Source organism: Centroberyx gerrardi, chromosome 22, assembly GCF_048128805.1.
Source record: "Centroberyx gerrardi isolate f3 chromosome 22, fCenGer3.hap1.cur.20231027, whole genome shotgun sequence".
Classification (NCBI taxonomy): Eukaryota; Metazoa; Chordata; class Actinopteri; order Beryciformes; family Berycidae; genus Centroberyx; species Centroberyx gerrardi.
In genome coordinates, this window is record NC_136018.1 from 3,964,908 (window position 1) to 3,990,738 (window position 25,831).

The following is a 25,831-nucleotide window of genomic DNA, read 5'->3' on the forward strand; positions in this document are numbered from 1 at the left end:
TAAAAATCAATGAATGAAGGTCTCACTTGCTGACTCTCGTGTTCACGTGAGTGGAAACTGTTGCTGTTTCCCCGAGTGTCTTGGCGGATCGTATCAGCTCGTGAATCTCGATGTGATCCTCCGCCCTTCAGAACTGACGGTAAATAAATGTGGCATTTAGGCTGCAGCGCTCATCAGGGCGGAAATATATCAATAATGTTTAATAATCTGTCAGATAATCTGCACATCATCACACGGAGAAAACAGCTGCTGAGACCGAGGAGCTTTGAGCCATGGCATATATTTATCAGTTATTATATCGCAGGTTAATGCAAATAAGATGAAATGAAAAAGCCGCGGAAATGTCATCCAAGTCTGCTCACCCCTGCGTTGTCATGAAATGAAACTTGATGAACTTCAGTGATTTTTCTTCAAATTAATTTTTTAAAACACACCTCGGGCGCAGGGAAAGCCTGCTGGCTGTGTGTGGGGGGAAGAGAAAATCACCCCTCTTTTTTTTCCTCAAGGGGAGGAGGACACGACCGACACTGAGGCAGAGAATATTGATGTGGCTCCAGGCAACCCGGACTGAATCTCAATGCGGTTCTTCAGGTCCGACTGACCATCAGACGTCTCGGTGAAAAGCAAGCGGGAGGCTTGATGCAAATATATTCATGTTTTTCCTCTGGAATGTATGTGGTTTCTGCAATGCATTTTCTTGTTTTGAATAAAGAATAAAGCCCGGCTCTGCTCTGCCGCATCTCTATTATGGTGTTTGTATCTGTCAATATTTCTGTATTGTATTGCTTTCTGTTAAGTGATGACTGACACACAAAGGCGGAATACAATACTAGATAGAGGAAGGTTGTGTCTTGTGTGTTGGCAAGTATAAAGACAAATGACAGTTGTTTATTGGTGCAGGGATTGGTTGTCAGGTTGCAGACTGGTCAGTTGGGGTTTGAAGTGTTATTCAGCTCAGTTCACATGGGACTGCTGCACACTTAAACCTGCAAGAAGCAATATCAGACCTTATAACCAATCCTGAAACTAATGTGTGCTATGTGGAGAATTCATTGAGACATAATGATATAAACCAACGTCCACACAGCAGCAGCTGTGTTGCTGTTTTCTCCTCTTCACCTCTCTCACCTTCAGTGGGAGGAAAATCTGTCAAAGCGAGTCTAGTAACCGGCGACACTTCTCCACGGGACGTTTAGTTTAGCTGTTAGCATTTCTGCACGGTGCTTTAAAATGTTTGTCCTTCGTAGGCCTCCATAGCGCAGTGGCTTTGCTGTGCTTTATTTACAAATGTGTTGTAAATAAAGCCCTCCAGTGGTCAGAAAATTTTGCTCATTGCAGCTTGAAGAAGTTTTCATCTGGAAAATGAATAAAGGGCATTTTAATCATTTTGAATATGTTTTATTGCCAAAGACACACCATGACTAACTACAATATACAGTTTATATTTTTTGTCTTTTCGCATATTGCAGCAATTCTGCCTGCTGGGTCTAATGTAGGGTTAGGCTGATATATCTGCCAGTCAATGTTTCCCACTGCTGATATGATGGAGGTGAGGGTGTAAGCAGCTTAAGAGGTGTCAGTCTGTAAAACCTGCAGTGAAACCTGCCTCACTCTAACACACCTAAAAGAGTTTCTTCAGTCTGGGTGTCAAAGCTTTAGTGTCCCATGACAGTCTGAGTGCTGCTTCAGAGGCTTTGCTTCTTCTGCCAAGAATAAAATGATGGGGGAAACACTGAGTCCATGCTATTTTGGGATTTTTTTGCAAGAAAACTGTCAAAGTTTAAATATACAGAATATCGACACAAAGAATCAGCGGGTTCAATCCAAAAATATTGACATCAGTATCGGCCTACAGAAACCCACATCAGTCAAACCCTAGTCTGATGTTTTACATAGTTTTTGTAAATAAACTGATGTTTTGCAAATAAATGTACTTGAGTTTAAAGGGTATTTATTGAATGAATTAGTCGTCACAATACTGGACCCTGATTGGCTGACAGCAGCAACTCCCCTAATTCAAATAAGGTAAAACTGCGTGAGTGGAGGCGTTCAAATGATGCAAACTTTCCTGATAGGAAGTATTTCAGTAACTGTCAAGCCAATCAAGACTAAGTTCAGTTGTGATGCTTCGACCGGAGTGAGTCCCAAAGTGCCTGAAGAAAAGGAAAATACAATAACATCGATCAAATTTCATTAAACATCTTTGATCATTAATGTTTATATAGAGAGGAACATTTGAAATCCTGTAACAGGGCCCCTTTAAATGAGAGTGTGCTCAGTCTGTTTATGTCTCTACACAACACAGCAATTAAAAAGGTCTTTCGAAAGCAACGAGATCGGTGCTGAGACCAAAATGTAGGTGGAGCCTCGGGGCGAAGAGCGTGGGCGACTGCACTTCCACATCGATTTATCCAGCAACTTGACTAACATCGCTCCCGGGGCGCAGCAGTACTACCACACACCCGGTTAACATCTGGGCTGTAAGCCTTGTATTCACACCAACACACACACGTCTCCTGAGTCGGGGTCAGATCAACACGGAGCAGAAAACGAATAGGTTCCCCAGTCATTATAATGCAGAAAAGTTTGAATGGATTGAGGCCAAGATTTTTTTCCTCCTAGTATCTCATTTCAATTGTGTGTATACTTTAAGAATACAGTTTTACCACAGTCTTCATTGTGGCACTGCTGTGTGCTGATGTGTCTCCATGGTGATGAGGCATCAGTGCGTTACCATTCAGCTTCAGTAAACCTGTGCTGCTCTCTAGTGGTTATACAGCGCAAATACAGACTATTATTATTTCATTGACCATCTGTCTTGATTATTATGTTTTTATTTTAATTTTAAGATACAATCAGCAATTTGATTGTCCATCTAAATATTGGGTATATTCACATAGGTCACTGTACATTGAACCTGACTAGTAGGGCTCAGATAGAAAATGGAACTTTAATATATGTCTTTTACAAAATGCATGTTTAGATGTCACATATACTCAGTCTTTGTATTGAAAGGCCAGTCAATAAATATCAAAATGAAAGAATGATCTTCAGTCCAATAAATCACTCTGTAAACAAAGAAAGGTTTCAACAGGTGCCACAGTGCAGTCACAGGTGGTTGCTTTCAAGTTTTTGCTGGTCTATTTAAACTTGAAAGCCTATTCTTATATGATGGGCTTTTGACAAGGAAAGGATATTTGAATTACAATATCACAGTGGAGAGACATGACATTAAGACATGTACAACGCTAACAGATAAGCACAACACATAGCAAATAGTGGCAGCACCAATCCCTTTAATTCAGTGCCCACATTCACGATTGAGAGCACAAATTAGTGTATGACTATGCTTATCCACAGATCTCTGGTTTCTCACAAGGATCACATGCTAAATTTTCATTTAAAAATATTCTGTTTTATAAATGAGGGCATGCAATGGGAAGCGGCCTATTTAAATAAGTAAAAGTAACGTCACTAATGAGAGAAATTCACTAATGAAGCTCGACTGTATATTTTCTCAGTTTACTACATTGTGCGCTACATGGTTGAGTCCGGTGGGAAAGCCTTCAAATCAGAACGCCATTTCATTGGCCAACGGCAAAATGACTGAATCTGATTGGTCGAGCCGCGTTCCTCTCCATCAGCATTCCGACCAGAAACAGGCGCACCCCTTCAAAGCGTGTAAAGGTTTATGATAATTTGTATAGGTTCGTACTGTTAGCCCTGTTTGAGACAGTACGATAGCATTGCAGGTTGCTAAACAGTATCGTTTGACGCCAGGCTGACGCTCTTCTGTTTCTAGTGCTTGCTGTTTTCGAAAGGTAAGATCTTGCATACTAATTCTGGCGAGGATGGGCTAACCAGCCCGCTAGCATGATAACCATAGGTACCGTAACTTCAGCTGCTGCTGTTAGCTAGCTACAGGCAGCCAAAAAAAATGATATTAAACCAGAGTGCCTGTCTTCGTTTCTTACGGTGCCTAGCTAGACCCTTCACACGGTCAGTTACCCTGTTTTTATGTGTTTTATGGTAAATGATGTCAGCTATTGTAGCTGATGGAGCTCACGTCAATATTATGCGCAGGTTCACTGAACAATGGGCAGCTATTGCCAGAGACTGGTGACTGTTTATATGTTAAACTATATCACTAGCAATAGCTATAAAACATGATATGGCTCTGTGTTATTAAATAACAAACATTTGATATTGGCATTTGATTACACCTGTGGTTTGAAAGCCTTATGCCACCGTTGTGTGTGAGATAGTTGTGTCTATTCAAAACGAAATATTATGAATAACGAGGCATTATCTAGGCTCATTTAGTCAAATTCCAGGTTATGTTTCTGTAGTGTGGAATGCAAGAGGATATCAATACTAAATTTCACTGTTCTGTCATATCTGCAGCCATGTCTTTCCATCAGGGTCGCGGGGGCTCCAGAGGAGGAATGCCCCCCGGCCAGCACGGGTCTCCTCAAAACTACCGACCCACCAACCTGCGACCGCCCCCTCCCCAGCCTCCTGTGCCCCCGTACCACTACGACCCTCAGACCCCTCCCGGCTCCTGCTACCATGGAAACAGCGGCTACATGCCTCCGCACTCCGACTTTATGCCTTACCCTCCTCCGGCGCCTTCCCAGACTCCCAATTCTCTTAACCAGTGCCCGGTGCGCCCGCCTTTCCCCAAGCCTCCTGTCCGCCAGGGCTTTCCTGAACCTCCGCCCAACTTTCCTCCTCCTCCGCTCCCCAGCTCCTCAGGCGGCCCCGCGGCAGGGTCGCAGGCGTCCGCTCAGAATGCCTACCACCCGTACATGATGCCCCCTGTGCCGCCGCCACCGCTACCACACCCGCCCATGCCTCCATCCATGACCTCCCAGTCTATGAGCTACCACCCCCCTTACTCGATGAACTACCCCCATCCTCCCCACCCTCCTTTCCCTCCTCCCACCTTCAGCCCAGGCTACGCCCAGAGCCCCGCCTCGTTCAAACCCGACCACAGCTTCAGGCACGGGGGGCAGTACAAGTACGAGAAGCCCTTGGACAACAGGCGGTCTCCGGAGAGAGGGCATCGCCACGACGACCACAGGCAGAAGAGCTATGGCTACGGCGGCCACGGTGACAGGCACAAAATGGAGTTTTCTGGAGAGAGGAAGGACCGGGGCCGGAGTCCAGACAGGCGCGGCAGGCCCGAGGCGGGGCGGTACCGGTCTGAGTACGACAGAGGCCGGACTCCACCCAGACACAGGAGCAGGGATCGCAGCAGGTACGATAAGATAAGAGTGTGTATGCAAGTTCTGAAAGACGGAGACTGTGTGGAATGATATCGATTTGTGTGAAATGTCGACTAATGTCAGAACCATGTGTGTTCACAGGGAGAGGCATCGTCACAGAGAAAGTCGGAGATCCCAGTCTCCTGACAGGCACAGGAAGAGGCCTCGAAGGTACTTTTATATTCCCATCTAGTGTCTTATAATCACTGCCAAACACTAATCCCCACTTTATTTATTATTTACTGCACAGGCCCTCCCCCTCCAGACAAAATCATTTTAGTTGCAGCACAGTTGTCCATATACCATAATGTAAATATCCAAATAAGAACCATTTTTAAACTGCAACATCTACTGGAACTAGGAGCAAACCTGGGTCTCAGAACCAAAAACTGCCTCCTTCCTCTTCTACAAAAATAAACTCTACAGGAAACACTGATTTGCTGTATTTGAAGGTGTACTTTTAGTAATAATAAGTAATATAGTGTACTTGCACTGCTTGTGTGCTATGACTAGTCGTGCTTCGTTGATCACTTCATGTCTGTTATTCGTGCGTTGCAGTCGGTCGACGAGCAGAGAGCGGAAACGCGGCCGCTGGGAAGAGGAGAGGGACCGGAGGTCGGAGGGCTCGGGGATGAGCAGGGAGCGCAGCTACACCTCGCTCAGGAGCAGAGACTCTGAGGAGCCGTTCGCCGACCGAGACCGAGACCGAGAGAGGGAGAGGGAAAGAGAGAGAGACAGGGATAAGGAGAGAGAGAAGGAGAAAGGGGATGATGAGAAAGAGGAGGAGGAGCTGCTGAAACCGGCCTGGATCCGCTGTACCCACGCTGAGAACTACTACTCCAATGACCCCATGGACCAAGTGGTACTGTTGGCCCTTTTGTTATCGTCTCCATGCTAAATTCAGTTGCTAGTTTGTCTGTTTTTGTACAGCTTAAAGACCCCCATGAAACGGCATCTTTACTTCCTTGATTTTATGTGTTTTCTCATTCAAAAGTCTAAACCAATAGAGCTCAACAGTGACCGCCCACTTTTGAACGGCTCCGGTTCCAGGAAGTGAATTTCCCATTCATTCCTCCATTGACGTTTCAGAAAATCCTTATATAAAGAGTTTTAAGCCTGGAACCAAGCCAACCAACTACGAGATGAATCGTGACCATAAAACATTTGATTTGGAGCAAAAAAAATTGGAAAACAGAAAAAAAGGCAAAGTTGTTTTTTTTTGTTTTTTTTTCCCGTTTTCCAATTTTTTTTTTTTTGCTCCGAATCAAATGTTTTATGGTCACGATTCATCTCGTAGTTGGTTGGCTTGGTTACAGGCTTAAACTTTATATAAGGATTTTCTGAAACGTCAATGGAGGAATGAATGGGAAATTCACTTCCTGGAACCGGAGCCGTTCAAAAGTGGGCAGTCACTGTTGAGCTCTATGGAATATCAGTCTGGGAGAGAAAAGCAATTTTATTTGATGGGAGGGGCGGAGGGGCGGGATTGTTCAACAATCTGATGGTTTTATTGGTTGGAATTTATATTTAGGCCTACTAGTGCAGCATGAGGTCACCATGAAAGATACTGTGTTTTCCAGGAAGTAAAAGTAATAGGAGTTCATTTCATGGGGACTTTAAGTTCGCCCACTGCAGTAAAGACACTGGTCACTGTACCCCTTCGCTACAGTTTTACAAAAAGTAAGTAAATATAGAGTAAACCTCAGGCTTACTCCTGTAAACCATGCACCACTAGAGTACGCATCACTGAAGAGCAGCCCTGGCAATGCCACTGTTGGTGTGCAGGGAATAAAGAAGCTCAAACTAACTTGCTGTGTAATCCAAAAAAATCAAGAGGACCGTGGCTCTCTGTATGCCTGTAATAATCTGCCATTCTTCTATTTCACATTTAAAATTTGAAAAAGACTTGACATGTTTCGGCCACATGTCTTTGTCAGGCGCTGTCATGTGTTGTGTTTGGAGCTGAATGGAAGCTGTGTTTCCTCCAGGGAGACTCTACAGTTGTGGGGACCAGCAAACTGCGGGACCTGTACGAGCGCTTCGAGGAAGAGCTGGTGAAGAGACAGGAGCGAGCCAAGGAGGCTAGACCCAAATGGGAACCGCCCAAGACCAAACTAGATGAGGATCCAGGTTGGTAGAGCTGCAAAAGTATTTGTCTATAAGCATGTATCACAGTTTTAGTCTCCACAGTTGCTAATTATAGATTACTGGCGTATTGGCAACATTGAAATATTGAATTTAATTTAGAATGTAGTTGAAAGTAGTGAAGATGTTGATATAAGATGATGTCAAATAGTTTTATTGCTGAAACATCAAAACAAATTAATGCAAAAAATAGTTAGGATTACGTTGTAAAACAATTGGGAATATTATATTAGTTGTAATTAGGGCTGCAACTAACGATTATTTTCATTGTCGATTAATCTGTCGATTATTTTCTCGATTAATCGATTAGTTGTTTGGTCTATAAAATGTCAGAACATGGTGAAAAATGTCGATCAGTGTTTCCCGAAGCCCAAGATGACGTCCTCAAATGTCTTGTTTTGTCCACAACCCAAAGATATTCAGTTTACTGTCATAGAGGAGTAAAGAAACCAGAAAATATTCACATTTAAGAAGCTGGAATCAGAGAATTTTGACTTATTTTTCTTAAAAAATTACTCAAACCGATTAATCGATTATCAAAATAGTTGGCGATTAATTTAATAGTTGACAACTAATCGATTAATCGATTAATCGTTGCAGCTCTAGCTGTAATCATGCAGCCCTTATAGTGGGTGGGGCATGCTGGCTTAGTGTTTAGAGAGACTGTCCAGCATCTGATTGGTTGCATGTTTGATGCCTGCAGCAGCCAGTGAGTGATTCCATAATTGACCCTACCTGCTCACTTGTAAGTCTGTAAGTCTCTCTGGATAAGAACATCAGCTAAATAACTAAAATGCAAATGTTTAATGCATCTGTTGGCAATGTATTGTTATTGCTATGCTAAAAACCTTGCCGGCTCCACGTATCAGTAGTGCATTAAGCCGAGGCAGAGATTAAGTTCAGTGCTCGACTGTTTACGATATTATCTGCAGGGCTGCCAACTTTCTTGTCTCTTTCAGCGCAGCGCTAATATAAATCATGCTCAGGGAGATGTAATTTGATAAATATGTTGCTGAGGGCACCACAATCATGCACTTACGTTAAAATGCGAATATGAATTTAAGTCTTTATTTAGCTCACAGTCAACAGTTATTCAATTGGCTGATAATTGTTATTCTCATTGTGGTGTGAGATTTCTCTGCCAGGAGGGAGAGTGACAAGTGTGACAGAGAATATGAGTGTGTGTGTGTGTGTGTGTGTGTGTGTGTGTGTGACTGTCAGCATTAGAAACCCTGCTGCTCCTTCATTCTCATAGATATATTTAAGTCTACAGTTTATGTCAGCTAGCAAAATAGAATTTGCAATATAATAAAATATTTGAAGAGTGAATATAGCCTCTCACACACTGAAAGGCTCACTCACTCCAAAGTATTTATTGTTGCTCTGAAGAAACATGAAGGAAATAAAAATAAAAGGAACCAGTGTCTGGTAGAGAGACTTTCAATATTGTATGGATAACCCTTCTGGTAAAGCTTTACTTTACAGTGGCCTTATTCCAATGTATTAACCTATTGAAAAACACAATATTACTGTGTAGGTACTAGGGCTGAACGATTTTGAAAAAATATCTAATTGCGATTATTTTGACTGATATTGCAATTGCGATATGATTTGCGATATTAGAGGGAATGATAATTTTTACATCATTATTCTCATTTTCATTGAAAAACGTATTAAAATGATTATGGTGTGATTTTTGCGGGGATCTGTACCAAACAAAGATGTTTTCTTAAGTCTGTAGAATATGATGTGCAGGCCAGGACATCTCTGCAGCACGACAATATTTCATTTAAAATGGTGTTTTGACACACATTTCGCCTTCAACAAATATTGCGCCTCCTGCAATTTGAAAATTGCAGTAGGCCATATTGCGATTTCGATAAAATTTCGATTAATTGTTCAGCCCTAGTAGGTACTTGATGAAAACCTCCCTAATACATAATGTACTTGCAACGGTGTAACAACACAATGTAACTTCAAAGTGTATATGTACACTACCAGTTGAAAGTTTGGACACACCTGATTTTCATTCTCTTAAAGCCATTTTGATCTAAAGGCTTCTGCTTAAATGCTTGAAATGTGTTTCTTAGACAAATATAAATAGTGAAGTTGATCCTATGTATGAATTTCTTTCCAAAGCCTTTGTCTTTCCATCAAGGCAAAGGGCGGCTACTTTAAAGAATCTAAAATATAAGATAGTTTTGATTTGTTTAACACTTTTTTTGTCACTGCATAATTCCATTTGTGTTATTTCATAGTTTTGATGTCTTTACTGTTATTCTAAAAATGTGGAAAATTGTAAAAATAAAGAAAAATGTGTGTGTCCAAACTTTTGACTGGTAGTGTATAAAGTAATCAGTGAGTTAATACAGTGTGTAACCACAATATTTAAATTAACCTCTCTTGAACGCTCTAATGATTTAAGACGTCTGTGCCGTCGGTGGACTGGCGGTTCCAGACGACAGCAGTAGTGAGTCGGACTGCGAGTCGGACGGCGAAGGAAGCTCCTGCTCCAGCAGCTCCGACTCCGAGGTGTTCGACGTCATCGCCGAGATCAAGCGGAAGAAAGCCCACCCGGACCGCCTGCATGAGGAGCTGTGGTACAACGACCCAGGACAGGTCGGTCACCCTTATTCTGCCGCACACACCCTCAGGTGCATCGCAATAGTAAAGAATCCATCAGCACTTTATGTAGAAACGCATCCTATGATATCCTTTTTCTCTCCTAACTGTTAGACTAGTTCCCCATCCCTAATATAACTAGTTATATTACGAAAAATGTAAAATATATATATGAATAGAATCACTAGTAAAAAGGGATTTTTAGTTGTTGTTGAGCTGCAATGATTAATCGATTAATCGATTAGTTGTCAACTATTAAATTAATCGCCAACTATTTTGATAATCGATTAATCGGTTTGAGTCATTTTTTAGTCAAAATTCTCTGATTCCAGCTTCTTAAATGTGAATATTTTCTGGTTTCTTTACTCCTCTATGACAGTAAACTGAGTATCTTTGGGTTGTGGACAAAACAAGACATTTGAGGACTAATATAACTAGTTATATTAGGGATGGGTCATAAAAATATTCAGATCTTAGTTTGCGGGGATCAATGTTGATGTTTTTTTAAATATTGAGACACGACATGAAACAATTTTTTTACATAATGGAACTATACTGAATGTACAAAATATTTGGGACATCTTCCTGATCTTGAGTGGCAGCCCCTTTTGCACAATCCACATCTCAACTGTCTCAAAGCTTAAAGATCCTTCTTTAACTCGTCTGCTTCTCTTTATCTACATCTCCTCCTTTGTGATTGGTGTAGATTTAATGAGGGAAATCAATAATGGCTTTTACCTGAATTCACCTCAGTGTACTTCATGATATCAATACAATGTTTTAGACAGTCAGTGTAAGTATGCAGTGCTGAAGCAGAGTAGACTAAAATATTTGAAGAGTGAATATATCCTCTCACACACTGAAAGGCTCACTCACTCCAAGGTATTTATTGTTGCTCTGAAGAAACATGAAGGAAATAAAAATAAAAGGAGCAGGTCTGGTAGAGAGACTTTCAATATTGTATGGATAACCTTCCTGGTAACGCTTTACTTTACAGTGGCCTTATTCCAGTGTATTAACCTACTGAAAAACACAATATTACTGTGTAGGTACTTGATGAAAACCTCCCTAATACATAATGTACTTGCAACGGTGTAACAACACAATGTCACTTCAAAGTGTATATGTACACTACCAGTTGAAAGTTTGGGCACACCTGATTTTCATTCTCTTAAAGCCATTTTGATCTAAAGGCTTCTGCTTAAATGCTTGAAATGTGTTTCTTAGTCAAATATAAATAGTGCAGTTGATCCTATGTATGAATTTCTTTCCAAAGCCTAAGTAAGTAAGAGTAAGAGCTGTGGCGTAGTCCAGCCACTAGAGGGCTTCTGGTGTCATCTATAAAAACCCTCCATGCTCTCTCGCATTGTTTTGTACTCATCCTCCGGTAGCTGCTTTCGACAGCAATCATGTTATTATTATCAAAGCCACTTTGTTCAAGTGGCAGCCTGAATGAATATAGTGACTGAATGCTAAATGTATGTAGAGGCATAGGAATAGTCTTGTCTGTCTGCATGTGCTCCACTGTCCCCTTGAACTGAATGTACAAGCGTGCTGTATATAACATTATGTATATATGTACATATGTGTCCCTGCACCAATTCCTCCTACATTTATTGTCTGTATTCCCAAGTCCAAAAAGTATGAAAAGCTAAAAGGGAAAAAACCCTGAAAACACTTGTTATAAAACAGCTATTTGGAATATTCCTTTGGTGATTCACTTTTCTTATTCCTGCAAATAAATGGCCAAAAATAGACAACGTGACGTCACACTGAGACAGCCACAGTGCAGTTTGATAGCAGAGAATAAATGGTAAATGTCAAGGTTTTGGTATCAGCACCTCAGAATCAAAGAGCAAGGGCTTCTTTCATTTTGCAGCAACATTCAACAATCACACAGGGAGAAATCCATTGGAGAAGAGGCAGAGAGACCAATTTGTCCACTGACCGTACCCTCAATAGACCATAATGCAATGCAGCTGTAAGGCATGTGTTCTGAGTAAGGTGCAGCGATCATAGACACGTGTAACCCACAGCTGAATGATCGCACTCTCCGGCTGTATATCTGCCCATACGCTCACTCACCTTTTGATTGAAAGCAACAAGTTCAGGCCCGTTCTCTGGGGGTTGCTGAAAGTCATTCTGGGAAATGTAGGAAATCACTAACTGAAGCGGACGAGGCAGGTTGAGGGACAGTCGGTACGCCAAACAAGTAAATTGCAACACTTCATCACAGAATAACTCCCAGAATGCATTGAAATTCACAAACGGATGATATCTAATGGTGTAAGAGTATCTGAGCATGGATTTTTCTTTCATTATTGGCTGGAACCCCGTCAAGGACCTCTGGTGGGCCCCGGACCCCACGTTGAGACAACAACTCACCTAGTTGACATTTGTATTGCCTAGTAGCCACTATCGGCATACATCCTATTGAAAACTGTCCAAAGTTTACAAATCCAGTCAAGAAATGAAGGTCTGGGAAGAGTTTTTTTGAGATGTAAAATGTTTAGGAGCTGGGTATTGAACTCGGCAAGTAAAGCAATTGTGTCTGATTTACGTATTTGCCGTTTGTCCAGATGAATGATGGTCCCTTGTGTAAGTGCAGTGCCAAGGCCAGACGTACAGGGATCCGCCACAGCATCTACCCGGGGGAGGAGGTATGATCTGCCATGAATAAATCACCCTTTCATAACCTTGAAGTCCTGCCACACTGGGGGCAAGGACATTATTCCACTCAGCCTATATGTATTCTGTATACGCTCCATGGCAGCGCCTGGCTTTACAGTGGCCATATTCCATTGTGTTAAAGAGGCAATAAGCACGATTTTTACTGTCCCACAGCGCAAAATTACCACAATACATCTGCAGGGGTTTGATAGGGCTGTTGATCAATACCAATGACTCAACAATTACTTTGCCGACTGCTGATATTTCTGGCTTTCATAACTCTCTTTCCGGCCCCTGCTCTGTTTTGGAACAAAAACTCCCACATTGTCGCATTTTAAACGGCTTAATGATGGAGCACGGTGCTGTGAGTGAGCGACCGGCATCACGAAGGGTGAAAAGCCTTGTTCTCCAACAAGACAGAAAAAAACAACAAATGACAAAGCAGTATTATGATTACAATATTTTGCATTGTCATATATTACCTGTTCACTAGATGTTTTTGTTGGATCTCTGCTCTAATTAGGTAGCTTACTCATCTATTATAAACTGTGACTTTATTGCTTTTGTTAATTGCCGGCCACCATAAGGGCTGGTGGACACTTGTGTAGGAGGAGATAAGTTCTATCAGTGTTGTAATTCCTGGTGTTTGCCGTTAGCGCCCAGTTAAAAGGTCTAGATTACTTAATACCCCTTTAACTGGGGTGTTAACAGAAGTTTGGGTGGGAAATTAACACCAGCCACCAGATAAATGCTGGCACATTTTGGCTGTGGTAGCTTTCTACTCTACAAGACACTTACCCAGGCACCCAGGCATGAGGCTATTTGGAGGTCTTATTCTATTCTAAAAATCCACTTGGCTGGTAAAATGGAGAAAGTGGCTGGTGAATTTGGGGATGCATCAGCCACCGTGGCCTGTAGACAAAAAGCTAGTTTCCTTTCCGTAATTGTAATCCCTTTAATGCATAAGGGCCTTACAAGGCTGTGCAACACAATGTCAGAACAAAGGGCGCAAAACATAATGTGCTAAATTCTATTGTAAAGCGGAATATATAATCTATATGTCATTTGTTTAGTTTGTAATGCTTCTCAGAGGATTTCACGTGTATGCACTGTGTGTCTTTTTCAGCCTGTGAAGACGTGTCGTCCAATGAACAACAACGCAGGAAAACTGTTCCACTACAGGATCACTGTGTCTCCTCCCACCAACTTCCTGGTATGACTAACCCTAACCTTAACCCTTTCCATAAGACCCTAAACTAAGAGCAGAGGTGCTTGCAAAAGTGCTAACCCATCTAAGAATATATAGGTCATGTTTGTGCCATTACTATATGAAAAAGATGCTTCCCTGTGATCAAATTTTGAAGTATATGAGTTTGTGCCGTGTGTAGGAATCCAATCATTCAGTAGTATTTTTCTGTAGTCTTTGGCTGCTTCTACTACTTGGTATTGGATTATTTGTTGTATAGTATTTAGGGATGGGACGATATGCTTATCTCGCGATACGATTCAATACGCGATATGGGCTTCACGATTCGATACAACCACGATACGATGTAATAAATAAAAGTTCAATGACAGCAAAGTCTGACTGTGCAGAATTCTGTTTATTCCCTGAGCCACAAATCTTTCTAGCGACGGCATCGGCTTGCTAGAATGTAAACAGCAATGTAAAAATGTCATTAGAAAGTGCAAATAATTTGGATGGAGAGCTTGTGAAATTGTGATGGTGAAGCGTCTCATTTGTGATTACTACAGCAGAATAACATGAAGCTAATATCGCAATTCATTTTTCTGCCCCATGATGCGTATTGTCACATTTTTGTATTGCAATCTATTGAATTTCGCTATATTGTCCCATCCCTAATCGTGTTACATGGTAAAATGTTGACATCTTGGCAGCAGTAATCACTGTCTTATTTCATCGCATTATACACATATTATTTAAGCTGCAGCGTTTTGTAACAGTGTGTGTTTGTGTGGTCTCTCCTGTGCCCGCCAGACTGACAGGCCCACGGTGATCGAGTACGATGACCACGAGTACCTGTTTGAAGGCTTCTCCCTTTTCTCCCACACTCCTCTCACTAGCGTAAGCCCGCTTTGAATCCCGTCCTCTGTCTCTCTCTCTGATGTGTGGGCCCGCCTGCATGCGGCTCCGCTGCCCGAAAAGCACGCAGGTCCACGCTCCGTTTTTATTCTCCGCGGGGCCAACCTCTGCTCAGTCAGCTCAGAGCGGGCTGCCTATGGATCCCGTCCTCCCTGCAGACACGTCTGTTAAGACAACATAAATAATTCAGGTCAGCGTTTGAGTGAAAAAAATCCCCCCCCCCCCCTCCTCAACCCCCGCTCTCCCCAGAAATAACAGCCGACTTCAAATCGGTTTCTGGCGTCGGGTCGGCTTCTTTGTTGCCGAGACAAAGTTCTTTTCTCTCACTGTGCTGACCTTGTTGCAAAGTCCTCTCCCTCGCTTTTGAAGGCCCATCAGTGACTGTCAGACATTACAGAGGTCCGCAGTTAAAAGGACCTTCTCCCTCTGTAGCTGCTGAGCGCCCTGCCTCCCATCCCAAGGAGGAAGTTAGGGGAAGGGGGGATGGGAAATCAATAGGGGACAAAGCCCGGGTTGGTCCAAAGAGTGGGGAATTTGTTGGAAGTGTGTGTGTGTGTGTTTCTCTCTGTGTGTGTGTGTGTGCGCGTGCATGCATCCGTCCGTGTACTTTCCCGCGTGTCGGAATAATAAACTAGTGTGTTAACATATTTGGTCAATATCCATCCAGCTTGAAAAGAACTCCGAGGATTAGGCCTGATTTGAACTGGATAATTTAAACAGACCTTTGTTAAAAGCTGGTGTAAATGCTTTGTGGCGGTGTGGGGATTAAGAACCTCGGAGCGTGGCGATATTAGCCCCCCCGCTAGTTAGCCGCTGGGATGGGCAAGAGCGAATGTGGCTGCCAGGTTAATCTCTTAAAATGGACCTCAGCGCTCAGACAACAAAGAGCATGTAACTAGGGAGATTAAGCACAGAAGAGCGGGCTTATCTATTTAGCGAGATTCAAGTTATTTAATTTTCAAAGTAGATGTGCGTGGGCGCCTGCGTGCGTGTGTGCGTAGGAGTGAGTGGGTGTCTGTATGCGCCTGTGTCGTGCTTTTTGTACATGCATGTTTTCCTGTGTGCTCGCTAATATTCAAGGCCGAGATATGAGTGACCGCATGCGTGTGTGTGTGTGTGTGAGTGAGCGTACACGCGTGTGCCGTTCCACGCCGCGCCGGCCTCACGGCAGCGATGAGGTTTTAATGAGTTTCCTTGAAAAGCTGTAACCTCTGCCTAACGCCATGGTAATGAGTCAGCCTCTCCGTCTTTCTTCTCTTCCTCTGTCCCTTTCATCATCACAGATTCCATTGTGCCGTGTGATCCGCTTCAACATAGATTACACCATTCACTTCATAGAGGAGATGACACCAGAGGTCAGTAAAGCCCCACTTCTATCTCCCCGCTCTTTCTCTCTCCTTTCTCACCTCTTTTGTTTTTTATCTCAAGCGGCTGGCTGAGCCACACGTAACCCTCACACCTCCGCGCCCGGGCGGGGTGAAGGTGCTAAATCCCTTGAGAAGGGGGGGGCGGGAAAAATAGGCTCTTTTTAACCCGCAACGGTTGATTACATTGATAAGGGGGCTTATGCGATAAAGTTAGAGAACTGGATTTGCTTATCGCGGGTTCATATCTGGGCTGCTTTGAGGTGCTCTTTGTGGCAGTGTGCCTTTTTTAGAGTGGGCATGTACACTACCAGTGAAATGTTTGGACACACCTCATTGAATATACTATGTTTTTCATTCTCTTAAAGCCATTTAGATATAAAGGCTTCTGCTTAAATGCTTGAAATGTGCTTTTTAGACAAATATAGATAGTGAAGTGGATGCCTATGTATGAATTTCTTTCCAAAGCCTTTGCCTTTCCATCAAGGCTGTAAAGAATCTAAAATATAAGATAGTTTTGATTTGTTTAACACTTTTTTTCATCACTGCTTAATTCCATTTGTGTTGTTTCATAGTTTTGATGTCTTTACGGTTATTCTAAAATGTGTAAAATAGTAAAAATGCATGTGACTGGTGTCTGTGCACCCTGGCGCCTGCAGTCCTGTTTGTAAACCCCGTCCTCTGCTGTGTCCAGAACTACTGCGTCCGAGGCCTGGAGCTGTTTGCCTCCTACTTGTTCCAGGACATTCTGGAGCTTTATGACTGGAACCTGACAGGTACGACTCCGGCCCGGCCCAGGCTGGCTGCCGCTCCGCTCCGCATCTGTTCAGGTCCCTCTCTGCCTGATGCATGCCATCCTCTCTCTCTCTCTCTCTGTTTTGTGTGGCAGAAAACGTCACATCAAAGTCCACCGCGAATCCTGACACACTGATGTTGCCTTGCTTATTGGCAAACATACAGTAACGTAAGATGTTTTCTGAATAGGTTATAGCCCAGTGGTAAATTAGACATATGTCACTTAGGGCTGTGCAAAAAAAATCGATACAGCTGAGTATTGCAATATTTTTTTCCACGATACTGTATCGATTTTCCAGCCCCGTCGTATCATAAAAAAAATTATTCATGTTTTAAACAGATTTAAAATGTCCTTAAATTTCCCTCAAATCCCTTTAAATTAAATAGTTTTGACTCAATTTGTCCGCTGAGTTATCAATATAATGTGATGTACATATTAGACTACCCAGTGGTACACAGCAAGTTGTATTTTCAGCTCTACTTTTACATTTTCAGTAAATTATGTAGAGTATTGCACTGTATCGCAATATGTATCGTATCGCAATGTATCGTGATACAATCGTATCGTGACCCATGTTATCGTGATGCGTATCGTATCGTGAGGTCCTTGTCAATACCCAGCCTTAATGTCACTTAGGGATGCACTGATCAATCGGCCTACTGTAGATATCGGCCGATAATAGTAAACATTCTCACAATCGGTTACAAATTACAGTAAATTACAGATTGTTCCCCCGACACAAGCCAGACGTTTCTCTCAGTGTGATCAATCAGTGTGATCCTCCCTGAGAGAGATTTCTCTCGAGGGCGTTGCTGCCTTGCGTTATTTAAATGCTCTAAACCAATCAGATCGAGTCATATGAAGTAGACACAGTGCGTCGCTAGGTAGATTTTCTTGATACAGTGTAGATGAGCACATGTTCTGCCAGTTATCATTCAGCAACTGAGATTCTACTGAAAAAACTCTGGCAACGTCCGTGGATGATGAGTCATTACTAACACCAAGCTGATACCCAAGTGACAGCCAGTTTTGCACATTCGCAGGTCTGGTCCACCATGAGTGCAACCGACAGAGACACAACAATGAGTACTGGGTTCCCCCCCCCCCTCTCTCTGCTTTTTTATTTTCTTCTTCACCACCTACATAGCTAGGAAAATCCAGCAGGAAAGAAGAGCAACAACATATGCTCCTCAGATTAAAAGGTCTGCCTTCAGTGTAGTTATTTGTTCTTTAAATGCATTTACACCTTCGAATTCTGAAATAACAGAAGATGTGGCTTCACTGACACAATTAACGCTGCCATACTCCATCGCCGCCGTTGTTGTTTACGTCTCGCTTACCTCGCCCCCCCCCTGGATCAGCCTCCAAAACTATAATTGGACCGTCCACTTTGTGACCCGACCCCTCTTATTCCTAGCCTCCTATATTTTTTTTTATTTGTGATTCAGATACTTGATTTTTATTGTCTATCAGATACTTTTCCACACAGAACATTGTAGGCGTATGTATTTTTGTTTTCCACATCTTCCTTACTTAAATATTGATGTTTCATAGCCTTCATAGCCAGGATTCACAATCGTAAAAGGTATACAGGCATTTACTGTATTTGGAACAGTGCTGATGAAAATAAATATTAGACTCCACAACATCACTTGGTAGTTGTGTATTTGAAATTGAGAAACAGGCATAAATGGCCAACTACCGGTACCGGTATCGGCAGATTTTTTTTTATAAACAATCGGTAATCGGAATCGGCGAACAATTTTCTTATCGGTGTGTCCCTAATACTTGCTACCGCTCCCTGTGGTGTATTTTTGTGAAAAGACATTGAACCAGAACCAGTTTTAAAAGTTGAGCTTTTATAGAAATTAGTGTATGTTGCAACTGAAAATGTAATAACTCTCAGATGTTATTACATTTCAGATTTGATAAAAATGTCCCTCTTGAACATGTAGTAAAACCTGTTAATGTAATACATTTCTAGGTAATGTAATAACAAAACATTATTACACTAACCTGTGTTTATTACTTCTTAAGGGATGTCACATATTTTCAACTGATGATGCAATGATAGTAATATTGACTAATAATGTAATAACACAAATAAGTTAATATGTTAAATTTAGGGATGCACCGATACTGGTATCGGTATCGGTGCTGATACCAGGCTAAAATGGAATATCGGTATCGGAGATTTTACCCAAGACTAAATGTGATACCGAAAGCCATGAGTAACATGTAAGAAATAAAAGCAAACTGTCTTGATTTTATGCATTTGTGGCACATAGAAGCCTGTATTTCTCAAACAGTGGGAAAAACAAGGATTTTATCTCAATAATTTTGTCCATTGACCCCAAACTAAGGAAGTGCACTGTTCAGTAAAAGTAATGGATCGGATCGGTACTCAGTATCGGCCGATACTTAAACTTTCATACTCGTAATCGGTATCGGCATTGAAAAAGTGGCATTGGTGCATCCCTAGTTAAATTATTAGTCAACAATATTATTACATCATCAGTTAAAAGACGTATTATTACATTTTCAACCCATTTAGCGGGACATTTTTATTACAGTTTGACAAGCTATTACATTATCAGTTGCAACAGTGTTACTTGCTGGATCATATTTGCATGTCAAATTTACCAGCGGACGTTACTACTGTGGTAAAGGTCTTAAATCATAATCCAGATGAGTGTGCTGCATGTTTCCCGATAAGCAAGGCAACATTAAACTCCCATACAAAGTGAGAAAGAGAGAAAGGCCTGTATAGGGGCAGAAGCATCAGGCTTCACACTCGATGTCTCGGTTAACTGCCTCAGAAGCTCAGCCTGTAGTGACGTTATGCCAAATTGCAAAACTGCTCTTGAGTAATAAACAGTCTGTTGGAAAAGCATCATATTCCTTTTACAGATAGTCAAGATGTTGATATAAGATGCAATAGGGCGATATGGTTGAAATCAATATCATGATAATCATAAGACGGATTTTTCTCGATATCAATATATATCACGATATGGTTCATGTATGCAAAATCACGTTAAATAATCACATTAATGTTCATCTCATTGAACCGAATGGTGATGTTAGGTGTGATGTCAAACAAAACAGAAATATTCAAATAATATTCCTACCATACCTCCATTTTATGAGAGTTTTTAAGTAAAATTTGCTTGTCATCATCAATTCAGACAGCAGAAATGTGTGTCACAATATCAAAATATCTTCATATCATCACGATATGATTCCACTGAAAGACGATAAACAATAATATTGAATTATCGCCCAGCCCTAAGATGCAGAAAGTGCAGTAATGTAAATCTTTTGCTCCACAAATCATCAGTGCAAATAATTGTGATTGCGGTGATAATCGGGATCAAAATATCTAGCAACATGATTGGGATTATAATTTTGGCCATAAATGTACAGTCCTAGTCTTAAACCTGTATGAAAAGTGTCTCAGATTGTATCCTCTGCTCCTTTTTCCAGGTCCAGACTGTGACAACGAAGCCTCCGGATGCCAGCGGTTCCATTTCATGCCCCGCTTTGTCCGATTCCTACCTGGTGAGACTCAAAAACAAACCTGCAATAGAGCCTGTGCTGCTTTCCTCTCTCTTGTGGTCAGCTGTGGCAGCGCATGCTTCTCAAATGTAAACACGCAGGCCCGTTTTCTCTTCTGGTGCATGTTCCCAGTGATGTTTACTCCAAGCTTTTTCTGCGTATGTAGCCCTTTGGATGTTTGTGGTGCGTTCTTGGCAACGACAGGGCCCACTGTGAGAGACCGAACCGCTACGCAGCTGCATGATATTCATCTTTGATACACATGATGGTGCTGGTGCACTGTGATATTGCCACGGTGTTTGTTATGACAGCTGTACCACCTACATTCTTTCCATCAAAAAACAATTTCTCTCTTAGCGCTCCCAATTTAGTGTACTGCAAACACTTATCTGCCTCTTTTACAAAAGCGAAAACAAAAAAAAGAAAAAAAGAAAAGCGTAGTCCAATCCAATGTTTTTGATGTGATCTGGAGAGAGAGAGAGAGAGAGGAGAGGAGAGGGGAGGGGAGGGGGGGGGAGTTAAAGTGAGAGGATAGTGTTGTATTTGAGAGAGTGATAGAGAGAGTGTGTGGGTATGCATTTGTTATTGTCTTAATGCATTTCCAGGAGTGAGAGGCCAATAGATTTTCGGGGGCTGTTGTCTGTGTGAGCGTCTGTCTATGTGAACACTTAAATGGAGGTCAATCAATCGCATGAGTGTCTATTAACCCGAGTCCATTTGACCTTGTTGATTCTCCTCATATGCATGTGTCGGGGTCTATTTGCGTGCATGTGCCTGCCCATCACTCTCTCTCTCTCTGCGTACGATTTTATATATATGTGTGTGTGTGTGTGTGTGTGTGCACCTACGCCAGATACTTGAATTAAACGGTTTTCTCCAACATGAACCTTGATTTGTGGGCCAGGGATTCTGCACAGCCAAAGAATGCATGGTTCAGCTTTCTGAAATATTTTTCCCTGCACAAAAAAAATCATAGGCTCTTTGTAGTTCACAAATTGCAGCTGTCAAGAACGCAATTTCTACTTAAATATATATATATTTTTCCCAATTGTGCAGCCCTAGTGAACCGCGTGCCTTCTGGTGGTGCTTTTCTGCCTCATGTTCATTCACGTGCGTCTACATTGTCTTCGTCTTTTTGTCAGACGGCGGGAAGGAGGTGCTGTCCATGCATCAGGTGCTGCTCTACCTCCTGCGCAGCAGCAAGCCCCTGGTCCCCGAGGAGGAGATCGCAGACATGCTGCAGTGGGAGGAGCTGGAGTGGCAGAAATATGCCGAGGAGTGCAAGGGCATGATTGTCACCAACCCCGGCATGGTGAGGGCCCCGGCTTGTCGGTTATGACAGGAGGCGGCCTCGTCTGCCTCGGCTTCAAGGGCGTTTGTCGTCCCCCCAACCCCGGCGCTGCGAGAGACAGAGGCTGCTCTTGTTAGCCTATGACATGAGCAGCCTCGCCTATTATCTCCAAGGGCATTTGTTGTCTTCAACGCTATTCGCGCCGAAGCTTTCATGTCAAGATGAAGCTGGTTAACCTTTTTGCCTGGCCTATATTTTAAAGGATGTAATTGTATCTGGGTAAGGGTGAAGATGTCATGCTAGCTAAAAGGTTGCATATGAACAATGGACATGATTGCATGACCCTTGGTGTGGGTGAGTTATCGAGTCAAGCCCTCTTCTGGGCAGGACTGAATCGTTCCATTTGGGTTTTCCAGATATGTGGGTCTGTAATAGCGCACCATCCCTAGACCCAAGTCAGAGATTGGTCTGCCAGTCAAACAGAGTCTATTAAATAGGGTCATGTATAGAGTCTTGCCCTATCTGGTGAAAAGAGAAAGGTCAGCCATCCCGTCATCTGCCTTGTCATGCTGAGGCCTTTTATGATGAGGTGGGGGGTCGTGAGGCATTAATAACTAAAGTAGTTATTTAAACCTAAATCCAGGGTTCCTACGCAGGTCTGGAAAGCCTGGAAAAGTAATAGAAAATACATTTAATTACTCCAGATGTTAAGTTTGGAAAAAGACTGGAAAATACACCTATCACTGCAAGTTTTATGTACTTGTAAAACTACTGTCATGCCACATGAAGTGAATAATGATCTTCAGCTATAGAGTGCTATGGCTTAGTTGACATGTTGCCAAGCCAATAAATTAAAATCTGCAGAAACTATGGATAATTTTGAAATGGAAATCGTTCCCTGTAATAACTCAAATGAACTTGATGGCAACTTGGGCCGTGAAAGTCAACGAAATTTGTTGACAACTCGAAATTTGTCACCTATAGTGCCATGTCAAGGTTAGGTACTACTGTATATCAAAGGTCGATGGCAATCAAACACGTAACACTCAAATGATTTGCACAGTTGTGGAGAAACAACATCAACCTTCAATCAACTGTGTCGCATTAAAGCACAGGTAAAGAATCAGTGAACGCTAAATGGTCCAGAATCTAATTTGGCATTTACAATGTTTTCAGTCCTGTCAACAGGGCAATCACCAAGCCAATCAAACCCGATTATGTCGCTTTAAAGGGAAAATCAAAGTTGGCTTGTGACCTCTCGCTCCCAAATCAAAGTTTGTTTGCGACCCATGACGAGCGAGCGCGGCTAATGTCAAGGTGAGCGCGAGCCTCGAGCCATCTGCTGTTCAGCTCATCACGCCTTATGCTACAGCCCCTTCCTCTGATCTCACAAAATGCCTGACAGGCCAACTGTGATTTGAGAGTCGACTGAGGACATGTTGCTTGTCAATCTCCTCCCTGATAAGGGCGTTAGAAGTTAGCTCGCTGTTCCTGACATCACTTTATCATTTGTTGTGCACATGCTACAAACAGAATCTGGGCCTGATCTGATTACATTCCTGTGACAGACAACCCTTATGGCGTGGATTATTTGTTATTGCACATATTGCTAGTGGATAACATTTGAATGATGGCTCCCTTGTAGCTAGGAATGTGTTGATCCTGTAGCATGAGTTAAGCTGCAGCTTTACGCTGTGGTGTATATTTATTTTTTTTTTTTTTCAGAAGCCGAGCTCGGTGCGTATCGACCAACTGGACAGGGAGCAGTTCAACCCGGACGTCATCACCTTCCCCATCATCGTTCACTTTGGGATCCGGCCCGCTCAGCTCAGCTACGCCGGAGACCCTCAGTAAGATTATACACACAAAGATTACACACTTACACGCAGACATACACACACACGTACATGCCGACCAGCCGTCCCAGAACAGATCCCCCTCCCTCTCCCCGTCTTCCGTCTCCCTCGTTCCCTCTTCTCCTTATTCGCTGCCGTCCTCCGAGGACACGGTGCAGGCAGAACCCTTCATGTTCTGCGTTGAGGAGAGCGAGAATGGCGTGTGTGTCGAAGAGGAGGGGGAGAGAGAGAGAGAGAGACGGAGAGACGGAAAGGGGGATAGAAGGATGAGAAAACGAGTGGCGTGACATTTTCACATGCGTCGTCACGGGTCCCGGGTTTCCGCTGGGCGCCTTCGCCGCGGGAGCTACGGTTTATGTCTTGTGAATAGTAATGCCACACACACACACACACACACACACACATGCCACAGGGCTTCGACAGGGAATACTATACTGTGCTGCTGCATAATTAACAAAAGCAGTATATTAGATCATCTCAGCTGTAGTCTCCGAGGTGTTCAGAGATGCGACAACAACAACATGCCAAGCGCCAATCAAAAGTCAGTCACTTGTACGGTACCGGTGCTTCGTTTCTGTCTGCACATTCTAAATTTAAACCCACTGGCTTCTTTCAAATTCAAATATATAGTCTCGGATTAGGACAATCAGGAGGAGGCAGAGGAGGAAAATGATGGTGATGAAGATGCAAACGAGAGGGCGATCATTATAAAATCCATTTGGGCCGCACTAGCTTGCTTATGTCCTCCGACTAATGTCCTCTCTCCCCTGTTGCTACATTTTAGCTGTCCGTCTCTGCGTCCGCCCGTCCCCGCGTGCCCCGCCGCCATGTCAAACCTCTCAAAGCAGCAGACGACAAATTTATGGACGGACGGGGACATCATTAGCCGATGCAGAAACGAATAGTAAGAGACCAGCGGAAAGGATTTCCTACCACTGCTAATGATGCGTGTAGCGAGGGCAGGATTCGGCGTTGATTGCGGCGGCGGCGGCGGCGGCAATGCCACAGAGAGGGAGCCTCGGACACAGCAGCCGCATATATTAGTGCAGGAGGCTGAGGAGGCTGAGGAGGCCGTGCTGTCTTCCTCCTCCCCGCCGGCGACCCACTGGACGTATTTGTGTCCGGGGGTTCGCCACTCCAGCCTCTCCGTCTCCATCAGGACCGCTGAGGCAAGAATGAGGGCGTGTGGGAGGTCGAGATCGAAAGCGAGCGGGGGACGGAAGGATAGACGGTGACAGAAAACGACAGCGAGAGAGGGATGGAACGACAGGCGTGTGAGAGACACGGTGGAAGGATAGACGGGGGGGGGGGGGGGGGAGAAAGAGAGCAAGAGAAGGACAGAAGGTTAGACCGTAACCGAGGGATGACAGCGAGGAAGGTGGGAAGCGACTTGGCACGGAGAAAAAAAGAGAAATTGAGGAGAGAAAGAGAGAGAGAGAGAGGAGGTTGAGAGTAGGAGGCGGAGATGGAACGAGACAAGAGGAAGAGAGAGAGAGAGAGGGAACAGAAAGAAAGAGGCAGCATATGCTAATGAAAGCATGTGCAGGGAGTGGCGGGAGCGGCGGCAGTGCTACCCCGAGAGCACACAGCGGATCTGTGGAAAGGTCATTGAAGCGGATTGGGGACGAGGGGGCCTCCCAGGCTGGATATACTTCCTCTCTCTCTCTATTTCTTTCTCTGTCTCTCGCTCTTTCTCTCCCCCCCCCCCCCCTTCTCTCTCTCATCTGCTTGGGCTGCTTCAGTACGGAGGTGGTGGTGAGCCGATAATCGGGGCGGTAAAGCCGTCTCATTCCCCCGTCTCAGTCTCTAATGAAGTCCCCACTATTAAAGCTCTATAATTCTTCCATTCCACAGTACCCCCTCCCTCCTCTTCCTTCCTTCCTTCTCTCTCTCTCTCTCTCTCTGTCTCTCCCTCTCTCCCTCTCGCTCTCTCAGTGCACCACCCTACACCCACCTCTCCCGAACCCCGCCACCCTACCCCTCCCCTACCACCAATCATAATTGAATAACTCTTGGTAAATGAGGAGAAAGTCTCCTGAATGGGAGCAGAACGGTCACACTCGGCCCTCAGTCCATCAATCAGGAGGTGTGATTGAAAAGAGAGAGAGAGACGGGGGAGAAAGGGGAGGCGGTTAGAATGGTGGCTACATGTCACCTT

At 43.4% G+C, this 25,831-nt stretch overlaps 1 protein-coding gene across 2 annotated transcripts in view; it reads left to right on the plus strand.

Moving 5' to 3' along the window:
- The first annotated feature begins 3,686 nt into the window (after positions 1-3,686).
- drosha (drosha ribonuclease III) overlaps positions 3,687-25,831 on the plus strand; it is an 88,370-nt gene continuing 66,225 nt past the window's right edge. Inside the window, exons 1-14 of one of the 2 annotated variants that reach the window (XM_071894680.2) lie at positions 3,687-3,821; positions 4,405-5,260; positions 5,370-5,438; positions 5,826-6,129; positions 7,256-7,397; positions 9,838-10,031; positions 12,614-12,694; positions 13,831-13,917; positions 14,704-14,790; positions 16,092-16,163; positions 16,867-16,948; positions 20,455-20,529; positions 21,669-21,838; positions 23,543-23,667. In XM_071894680.2, the coding sequence (XP_071750781.2) occupies positions 4,407-5,260; positions 5,370-5,438; positions 5,826-6,129; positions 7,256-7,397; positions 9,838-10,031; positions 12,614-12,694; positions 13,831-13,917; positions 14,704-14,790; positions 16,092-16,163; positions 16,867-16,948; positions 20,455-20,529; positions 21,669-21,838; positions 23,543-23,667 (2,342 nt within the window). In that variant the 5' untranslated portion in view covers positions 3,687-3,821; positions 4,405-4,406. The remainder of the gene's footprint in view (positions 3,822-4,404; positions 5,261-5,369; positions 5,439-5,825; positions 6,130-7,255; positions 7,398-9,837; positions 10,032-12,613; positions 12,695-13,830; positions 13,918-14,703; positions 14,791-16,091; positions 16,164-16,866; positions 16,949-20,454; positions 20,530-21,668; positions 21,839-23,542; positions 23,668-25,831) is intronic. The other variant, XM_071894681.2, reaches the window with a different exon arrangement.